The 10089-nt window shown below is 60.7% G+C and overlaps 1 protein-coding gene across 2 annotated transcripts; it reads left to right on the top strand.

The window, feature by feature from the left end:
* The first annotated feature begins 217 nt into the window (after window positions 1-217).
* LOC117649445 (protein scarlet) lies at window positions 218-4063 on the top strand. Of its 2 annotated transcripts, none has more exons than XM_034392249.1 (12): window positions 218-337; window positions 704-999; window positions 1082-1181; window positions 1257-1492; window positions 1572-1742; window positions 1816-2223; window positions 2311-2351; window positions 2455-2578; window positions 2671-2898; window positions 3107-3242; window positions 3328-3534; window positions 3612-4063. In XM_034392249.1, exons 2-12 carry the CDS (start codon window positions 880-882, stop codon window positions 3782-3784), a joined length of 1944 nt encoding a protein of 647 aa, XP_034248140.1. In that variant the 5' UTR covers window positions 218-337; window positions 704-879; the 3' UTR covers window positions 3785-4063. The 2 variants fall into 2 exon arrangements, with proteins under 2 accessions (XP_034248140.1, XP_034248142.1); XM_034392251.1 differs by having other exon boundaries at window positions 237-337; window positions 811-999.
* The last annotated feature ends 6026 nt before the right edge of the window (window positions 4064-10089 follow it).

Genomic DNA, 10089 nt, shown 5'->3' with positions numbered 1-10089 from the left:
GCCGAGCCCAAAGGCCCTCGCCGGCGCTATCCGCGGCAGCAGCGGTAGCTGGCGCGGGAACCGAAATGCACTGCACCGGGTGCGGGGGAGTGGCGGGTGCGGTGAGGGCGGGGCGGGGCGGGGCGGGGCGGGGCGGGGAGGTGGCGTCCGGCGGCGAGCGGGGGAGGGCCGCCGCGTGGAGTGTCGCCGTGCCCGTCGCCCTTCTACTGGCAGTCGCGGTCGCCGGAGTGACGAGACGCCAACAGTGGCCTGACGGACGCACAGCGCCGGGGACTCGGCGACACCGACCAGGGCGTCGACGGGGTGGCGCCTTCGCGCGGACCGCACCGCGACCCAGGTAGGACTGGCACTTGGAGACGAGGAGGCACTTCTTGGTGGCACGGGCGTGTGCCCTTGAAAAGGTTCCGTTAGTGCGTCTATCTGGTGCAGCATCTCGTTCCCGCCGATAAAGGCCTTGCGGCTGCACGGCACGTGTTTGCCTATTCTTCGACCTTATTTGTTTGTTTGTTGCCGTCATTTGATTTGTTTACCGTTTGTTGTCAGTGATTTTTTTTTATCCCGAGTGAGCCATGGGGACGGCCGGCGTCCACGCGAACGCCAAGGGGACACCGCGGTGTAACTCTAGATGGGCTTCTGCCCCTTCCCCGCCCTCTCCCCCTCCCCTCCCTCCGGCGCTGCACCTATGCCTTCTATCTGATTACAGCACGCAGTGGGCCTAGAGGGCCTAGAACAGGAGGGTTGTGTGTCGGAGGAGGGCGGCGGTTGCGGAAAGACTGACCGACTGGGGGTGGCTTTGCGTTCGGCCTGCAGATGCGCCCCTCGGTCGCTTCGACGCCGTGCCGGGCGACGGCGGCCACGTGACACAGCGACAGGTCCGCGATGGACTCCGGACAGGGGCAGCCCCTTGAAGCCAAGGCCATGGACTGCGACGCGACGTGCACGACGCAGCGCCCGGAGCGCGGGGACTCCAGCGGCAGTGGCAGCATCGGCAGCAGCTCGGTGAGCACACTGTGGACCGCGAACCGTAATCGAAAAACAATAATGCCTCGCCCTGCACACTGACCGAGTCTTGACGCTCCAGGCCGACGCGGACGTGCCTCGCGGGGTGACGCTGTCCTGGAGGGACCTGAGCGTCTTCGCTGCGCCGCGGGGCTACCCCTGCAAGCGGATCATCAAAAACGGTGAGCCAGGGGGAAGGAAACAAGGCGACCGGTGTGTTCGAACCCGAGAATCATGCGTGTCTTCTCGTGCTGCAGTGAGCGGCGTGGTGCGGCCGGGCTCCCTGGTGGCCGTCATGGGGGCGAGCGGCGCGGGCAAGAGCACGCTGATGGCCGCGCTGGCGCACCGCAGCCCCGCCGGCGTCCTGGTCCGCGGCGACATCCGCGTCGGCGGCCGGCCCGTCGGCGACTTCATGCACCGCCTGTCCGGCTTCCTGCACCAGGAGGACATCTTCGTGCCCCAGCTCACCGTGGAGGAGCACCTCAACTTCATGGTGAGGGTCGCCAGTGGCGTGGACTCGCGAGAGCTCGCGCCGCGGGCTGCGGTGCTGAAAGGTGCTCTTGATGTGGCAGGCCAGGATGCGGCTGGACCGGCGCACCAGCTGCTGGGAGCGCCAGAAGAAGGTGCAGCAGTTGCTGCGGCAGCTGGGCCTCACGTCGTCGGCGCACACGCGCATCGGCACGCCGGGCCACGACAAGGTGCTGTCGGGCGGGGAGCGGAAGCGGCTCGCCTTCGCCGCCGAGGTGGGTGACTGACTGTTTCAACCGCCAAACCAGTGCACCTCCCTTCTTCCCTTTCACACCCGTTTCCCCGCAGCTGCTGACGGACCCGCCGCTGCTGTTCTGCGACGAGCCGACCACGGGGCTGGACTCGTACTCGGCGCAGCAGCTGGTGGACCTGATGCAGGGCATGGCGGCGAGGCCGCACGGCCGCGGCAAGACCATCCTGTGCACCATCCACCAGCCGTCGTCCGACCTGCTGGGCCGCTTCCACCGTATCATGCTCGTCGCCGACGGCCGCATCGCCTTCATCGGCAAGCCCGAGGACGCCCTGCTCTTCTTCCGGCAGCAGGGCTACGAGTGCCCCGCCATCTACAACCCGGCCGACTTCTTCATCCGCACGCTGGCCTGCACCCCCGGCTCCGAAGCCGCCTCCAAGGCCGCCGTCAGGAAGATCTGCGACCGCTTCGTCATGTCGCGCCACTGCAAGGAAATGACCCCGGAGGTGTGTACGCTAGCATTGCTACTCCAGTCCCAGCTTCATGTTCACCAAATCGCTCTTCTTTCCTGACATCTGTTCCATCTGCCGCAGAACCTTGGCGAGTCTCTGGACGACGTTTCATGCGAGGACATGTAAGCACACTGTCTTCCTTTTACATCTTACCAAGCGATCATTCCTATTCCTGCCCATCGCGTTCAAGTTGATGTACCAACAAAGCGTGCTTTTCCCCGGCAGCGACTCCGTCGTGCCCGTGGAGCCGCCCCTGTGGCCGCGAAGGCTGTGGCTGCTGACGGGGAGGTCCATGCTGCAGGTCGTCCGGGACCCTTCCATCCAGTGGATGCGGCTGCTGCAGAAAGTGGTGGGTACCTAACTCAGCCTGACTCCGTTCCGAGACGCCCTGGAAGCAGAGTAGTGTATCTGTGTAACGGACTTGGCGTTCTCGGCCTGCAGGCGATCGCGACCATGGCGGGGCTGTGCTTCCTGGGGACGGTGTCCGACTCGCAGGCGGGGGTGGTGTCCGTGCAGGGGGCGCTCTTCATCCTGGTGTCCGAGAACACCTTCTCCCCCATGTACTCCGTGCTGTCCGTCTTCCCGTCCGAGCTGCCGCTCTTCCTCCGAGAGTACCGCGCCGGCCTCTACGGCCCCGTCGCCTTCTACTTGTCCAAGGTCCTGTCCATGGTAAGCGAGGAGTTCAGTGACTGCGCGCGGCGCCGGCCGTTCACGCCGCAGGGGTACTTCCGTGTGCAAAAGGACCCAACCGTCGCTACCCCGCGCGCAAGAGACCAACCATAAGGCTAGCGTTGTAAATCTCTGACGCGTGGAGTAGTGACGGTCGGATTCTTTTGCACACGGCAGTACATGCTGTGTTCCGTCTTGTGCCCGGCAGCTGCCCGGGCTCATCGTGGAGCCCCTGGTGTTCGCGGTGCTGGCCTACTGGCTGGCCGGCCTCCGCGACGACGTCTACGCCTTCCTCATCACGTCCGCCATCGTCGTGCTCACCATGAACGTGTCCACGGCCTGCGGTGCGTACCGTCGTCGCCCTGCGCACGACCGGAGCCGGCAAAGATGTTCTGGGCTCATCTCTTTTCTGCTCGTTGTTGTCGGCAGGCTTCTTCTTCTCGTCCGCGTTCGAGTCGGTGCCCACAGCCATGGCGTACCTGGTGCCCTTCGACTACGTGCTCATGATCACCTCGGGCGTGTTCGTCAAGCTGAGCACGCTGCCGGCCTACGTGTCGTGGACGCAGTACCTGTCTTGGCTCATGTACTCCAACGAGGCCATGAGCATCGTGCAGTGGCAGGGCGTCACCAACATCAGTGCGTATGCCGGCGTCTTTCAAGTCTCAAAGATCATCCCTCCGACGGGACTCGAACCGCGGCCTGTCCTGTTGCAGCCTGCCTGGACCCTTCGCTGCCGTGCCTCTCCGACGGCGACCACGTGCTGGACCACTACTCGTTCGACGCGTCGCACTTGTGCAGGGACGTGGTGGCCATGGGCGTGCTGTACGCGGTGTTCCACCTGCTGGGGCTGCTGTGCCTGTGCCGCCGCGCCAGGGGGCTCAAGTGAAGACTGAAACCACCCCCACCCCCTGCCGCCACCATCGGCCTTGTTTTTTACTGTTTTTGTACTGATTGTGTTCCCGTTAGATTTTTATACCCTGTTGTGTGCGCCGTTTCCGTTTATGTTTTTTGTTAACCGTTCAGTTTTCCCTATTCTATAGCTGTTTCTGTTACTTTTTTCATGTCCTCTTTGTTGTGATTTATGAGAGTGACTGTACCGCTACTCCAGCATAGCGTTGCCCAGTTTGCTCCGTTGGTTGCGAATAAACAAGCCAGCACTCTGCCATTCTGTCTCTCCTGGTTGTGGGTTGGCGCGGCGTGGCGTGGCGGGGCGCCGGCAGCGCAGGCGCCGGGAGCCTAGGCAACCCATCCGGCTTTCCCGTAGAGTGAGCTGCCTGCGCCAGCGAGCGCGGGCGGCGGTCGACTTTGAGCGAAACTTCCTTGTACTGTACTTGTGTAAGGTCAAAGCCTCTATGGACTCGAGTTGCTGGAGCAATCTCCCTATTCGCAGAACAACCCGACCCTCAAAGAAACTTTCAATTATTCAGCCCCGACGCGGCCAGCTGGCTGGCAAATGACGCCCCACTCTCCGGGAAGGAGGAGGTTGGTCTACGTCACCCACAGGCTTGGACTAGCCCCCAAAAGGCCCCAGCGGATAAGACCGCAAAAGGCCCCCGATCATCATTATGTTTTTACCCTTCATGACACAACTTTGTGAGGCTACCGCTCCCTAACTAGTTGCGGTCAATAGCCTTCCCGATACAGGGAATGAAAGAGTAGGGTCTTAAGAATACTAGGGCGTCGAGGGAAGCCTTTTACGGCAACTAGATTGAACACAGTGGCCGCCCAAAGTCAGCAAAATCTGCAAATTTCCGACATTCAACCACTTTTTGACCAACTTGGTCGGAAAATCGTTGCGGTCAAAGCCAAAATCGTTGTGGTCAACGTCTTCCCGATACAGGGCATGAAAGAGTAGAGTCTTAAGAATACCAGGGCGTCGAGGGAAGCCTTTTACGGCAACTAGATTGAACACAGTGGCCGCCCAAAGTCAGCAAAATCTGCAAATTTCCGACATTCAACCACTTTTTGACCAACTTAGTCGGAAAATCGTTGCGGTCAAAGCCAAAATCGTTGTGGTCAACGTCTTCCCGATACAGGGCATGAAAGAGTAGGGTCTGAAGAATACTAGGGCGTCGAGGGAGGCCTTTTACGGCGACTAGATTGGACACAGTGGCCACTCAAAGTCAGCAAAATCAGCAAATTTCCGAGATTCGACCACTTTTTGACCAACTTGGTCGGAAAATCGTTGCGGTCAAAGCCAAAATCGTTGTGGTCAACGTCTTCCCGATACAGGGCATGAAAGAGTAGGGTCTTAAGAATACTAGGACGTCGAGGGAGGCCTTTTACGGCGACTAGATTGGACACAGTCGCCACTCAAAGTCAGCAAAATCAGCAAATTTCCGAGATTCGACCACTTTTTGACCAACTTGGTCGGAAAATCGTTGCGGTCAAAGCCAAAATCGTTGTGGTCAACGTCTTCCCGATACAGGGCATGAAAGAGTAGGGTCTTAAGAATACTAGGACGTCGAGGGAGGCCTTTTACGGCGACTAGATTGGACACAGTGGCCACTCAAAGTCAGCAAAATCTGCAAATTTCCGAGATTCGACCACTTTTTGACCAACTTGGCCGGAAAATCGTTGCGGTCAGAGCCAAAATCGTTGTGGTCAACGTCTTCCCGATACAGGGTATGAAAGAGTAGGGTTTTAAGAATACTAGGGCGTCGAGGGAGGCCGTTGGCCGCAATTAGATCGGACGCAGTGGCCGCCCAAAATCAGCGAAAACGGCTGTACTTTCGTCCTATATATACTAGGACTCTTTGACCAACTTTGTGACGTTACTGGTCCCAAACCCGAAAGGCCCCGGCAGATTTTTCCACCTGTCTGCCCTGGCCAGTCCGAGCCTGGTCACCCAAAACGAAACCAGCCACCAGCTCATCTGCCGGCGGCCCCGATAAGACACTCCGGACGTCCCTACGACATCCTCCTCGTCCACCGCGCTCATCGACTTCCTCGATAGGCGCCTTACGTCATAGCGCCGCTGCGTCGTGCACCTGTCACGTGTGACGTCACCGCGGAGGCAGTAAGACAGAATCGGACAGAATGCGTCGCCGAGTCGAAACGAAACTGGCGGCGATGTCGCTGTCGCATGCTGTCGCCCGCTGTCGCCGTGCGCCTCGGACGTGTTTCGGCAAACCGGGTCACGGCAATCTGGCTGGACTAGTTCTCGGAGTGCGATAAGGGGCCTGCTTGTTTCCAGGGACCCGGTGTGCCGAAACTAATCAGCCTGGAGAGCACCGCACCGCCGCCGCCGTGCTGCCGGCCTGCCGGCCCAGGGGTGCTCGGGCCGGCTGATGCCGAGAGTCTTTTTCGTCGCTCCGTCTCGCGTCTCGCATGGGTGCGAGGGAGGCAGAGCGACGAAAATCGCTCTCGGAATCAGCCTGCTGCCGTCTGCCGGCGGGGCGGCAGCCGATTTGAATAAAAGCCCGTGCCGCCGTGAATAGGCGCAGGATCGAACGGGGAGTAAGGCAGCTGCTGCTCGGGGCGAGGCAAGGGCGCGCCGGGGATGCCGACCCCATCAACCACCCCGTCAAGCAGCCTGCGCGCCGCGCCGAGCGATTCCTGCAGATCAAATTGGAACGGTTCGGGGGAAGTCGGCTCGGCTCGGCTCGGCTCGGCTCGGCCCGGCCCGGCCCGACTCAGGCCCACTTCGCCCATATGAGGGTCGCTACAGTATGCCGCCGCGAGCATTTCAGAGCTTCTGGGAAGCGTGTCCCCTCCACTCCAGACCTCCTGCAACTCCACTGCCGCGGCCGTGTCTGCCGTGTCGCCGCGCCGCGCCAGCCGCGCCCCAAGGGACGGCCGATCCGAACGACGGCCGGTTGGAGCTTCGGGGAAATGAGCGTGGCGCGGCACGGCGCGGCACGGCGCGGCACGGCGGCGATCGATGTGTAGCTCGAGCGTTCGTAGTGTGTTCGTACTGTAGTTCGCAGGACGGTGTGGGACACACGGACCCTCTTTGCACCCATCCGTGGAAAAGCAAGTGACCCGTCGTTACCCCGCGTGGCGTGCATCGCGCCTAGCGCGTGGGGTAGCGCCTAGGAGGCCCTCTAGTGTAGCGCCTGTTCCCTTGCGCCCTGCCACGCGCTACCTTTGAGCTCGGTGCAGCCACTCACAGTGTGCTCACAGTACCTAGAAGCCCAGCCCTACGCATCGCGAGGCCCGAAGGCCCTGGCGGCTGCCGAGGCTCCCAGAATCGTGGTTCCCGAACGCGTTCGCGGAACGCAGTATCGGTACCGAACGGGTCATCAGCGTGTTTTGTATCAGCGAGCACCTGTCGCGAGCTTCGGTGTGTCATCCTCAGTGCGCTGTTGAGATAGTAATTGTGCAGCGGCCTGCCCGGCCTGCCTTCCCCGTTAGATAAAGTCCAGGGATTAATCCCCGGTGTGTCATGTAGTTCATGAGCGGAGCGCCATTGCCGGTGACAGTCTGCACGCCGAGCATGGCCTTGTTCGCGTTGCTCGCGTTGCGTCGGCGTGACGGGGCCACGACCACCACGACCACCACGACCAGGGCACGGCAGCACGCGGCACGCGACGACGGCGTGGTGCAGCCTCTGGCGAAGCGATGCACGTCCAAGTCCTGGGAATAGCGGAGCCGCCGGAGCCCTCTGCCCTTTTTGCTCATGCCGAGCTCGCGAAGCGGATCGCACATATAGGCTCACCCCATCGGCCCGGCCTGGGCCCGGCCCCCACCAGCGTAACGGTTTGCCTTCGCCTGCCCGGGGCACCGAGGGGGAGGGGGAGGGGAAGGGGAAGGAAGGGGGTAGCGCCAGCTTCGAGGAACCTGATTAGCGTTTGATAAAGGAGTGCCCCTCCCCGCCCCCTCGCCCCGCTCTGATCCCACTGGACTGCTGCTGTATACTCGGTGCTCGCCACTGCTGGGGCACTGTTGGCCGAGGAGATTAAAACCTTTCATCAACGGCGTGGCGCAGCGTGGCGGGGCGGGGCGGGGCGGGGCGAGGCGCGCCAGTCGTCCGTCGCCACATGGAGAAGAACAAATCGTGCAAATCATTCTTCGAGCAAACGGCGTCGCTTCGGGGAACGCTGGGGAAGGGAGGGCGGCGAAGGGCTCCGAGAAGAGGGGACGTCCTGGCCGTCCTGGACGCACGCTATGCAACTGTCACCCCCGGCGGCGTGGCGGGGGCGGGGCGGGGGCGGGGCGTGGGGGCGGGGCGGGGGCGGGGCTCCGTATGACATCCAAACGCCACCTGCTGAGAACTCCCGCTGGCCAATCCCCGAACGCAATCAGCCGGCTTGAAATTAACGTCCTTTTGTTCGCCTGCTCGCCGCGGCTCCACAAGAAGAGCCCCGCGCGCGTGGCGCCCCGCGGGTTGAGCCGGCGTCGACGTCGAGGTTGAGGGACCGGGCTGACCGCGGCCGTCGCACCTCGGCCGCGCCGCACTTCCGAGAAGCGACATTTCCTTAATTAATTTATTGGAATCCAGCGCCATAACCATTCGCCATTCGCCACGGGTATCTTGATCACTTGAGTAATGGCCTCGCCAGAAGTTGGCTCGGGGGTTCTACTCGGTACTCGGTAGCGGACAGGCCGCGCCGCCAGTCGGTCCGTCACCGTCAGCCCGTCAGGCGAGCCGTCAGCCCGTCAGAGTAGGCGCCGCAGCGCGCCGCAGTCGGTCGGTAAGGCCAAGGCGCGCGTTGGGCAGCCCAGCGCACTGATTCCGAACAGGAACAAGTTTCGTCTCCATCGCTCTGTCGCTGTCGAACGCGGGGCTTTCCGTGGGGACACGAGAGAGACAGGGCGACGACACGACGCTTATTCGGAATCACTCTACTCGGCAGGCCGGCGCTGCTGGCGCTGCTGGCGCTGGCAGTGTAGTGGTACCGAGACCGAGCGACCCGCGGCGGGGCGTTCGGTGGAAGTGGTTAGCGCGGGGCTTCGTCGGAACAGGGGTGGGCTGGCCGTGGCTTGGCCGTGGCTTGGCCGTGGGCCTCTCTCTTGGAGCGCTGGCCGGCCAGGGTGCAGCGCACTGTGGGCCAGAAGACCGGTGGAGCGGCCAAAATTCGAGACGCGTTTTGAGCTCCAGAGTCGCTAAATGGGACACCAACCGACCGTGTGACCCCACCAATGGATTCCTCGTTCGGAGAGCTATCCATTGGTGGGGTCACACGGTCGGTTCGAGTCCCATTTAGCGACTCTGGAGCTCAAAACGCGTCTCGAATTTTGGCCGCTCAAGCGGTCTTCCGGCCCACTGTGCAGCGTGGTGGAGTCTGATGACTCCGTGGTGACGAGCCGCCCATGGTGGCACACGCGGACAAAAGCGGACGAGACGGACAGAGGCGCTCGGACGCGTGACGCGGTGACGCGGTGCGTCAGGGGACCGGACGGGCCGTTTATTCTGGGCCCGGGGGGTCGACCCCGGGGGGGCAGCGGGGCAAAGCCCCCCCCCAAGTTTTGTCCAGGGGGGGGCAGGGGGGGAAACATTTCGGGCCAAAGGAGGCAATATTTGGGGCCAAAAAGTATTTACTTCGCTCTTTGCAAAACCCTTTTTCGAATCGGTCGGGGGCCGCGACCCCCACCGAGTACATAGCAGCGGGACAGACTTTTTTCCAACGGTACGAACGAAGTCAAGCCAAGCAAACCTTGTAAACTAGGGGTACGCGCCGTTTTGTTTGGGCGCGTAGTAGGCGAGCGATGCGTCCGTATTCTTGTAGAAGATGGTGAAGAAATATGCAAAGTAAGGCCAATACAGGGTCAATGTGAGACTCAATTTAAAAGTTTGGTCACAAATTGGTAAATTTTGGGAAAGAAAAGGTCGGGGATAAAATTTGGAAGTCATTTTCGTGATCAGCACACCAAAAACTGCAGGAAACTATGTAAAACTCGATGTAAAATTTTGGTCCGAAATTGGTAATATTGGGAAAAGAAAAGGTCTGAGATGAAATTGGAAGTCATTTTCGTGCTCAGCACACCAAAAACTGCAGGAAACTATGAAAAATCGATGTAAAAATTTTGGTCCAAAATTTGGTAATATTTGGAAAAGTAAGGTCTGAGATGAAATTGGAAGTCATTTCCGTGATCAGCACCCCAAAAAACTGCAGGAAACTATGTAAAACTCGATGTAAAAATTTTGGCCCAAAATTGGAAAATTTTTGGGAAAAGTAAAGGTCTGGGATGAAATGGAAGTCATTTTTGGATCAGCACACCAAATACTGCAGGAAGCAATGAAACACC

This window comes from Thrips palmi, unplaced genomic scaffold (assembly GCF_012932325.1).
Source record: "Thrips palmi isolate BJ-2018 unplaced genomic scaffold, TpBJ-2018v1 HiC_scaffold_4, whole genome shotgun sequence".
Lineage (NCBI taxonomy): Eukaryota > Metazoa > Arthropoda > Insecta > Thysanoptera > Thripidae > Thrips > Thrips palmi.
This window is presented reverse-complemented; position numbering and strand designations above follow the sequence as displayed.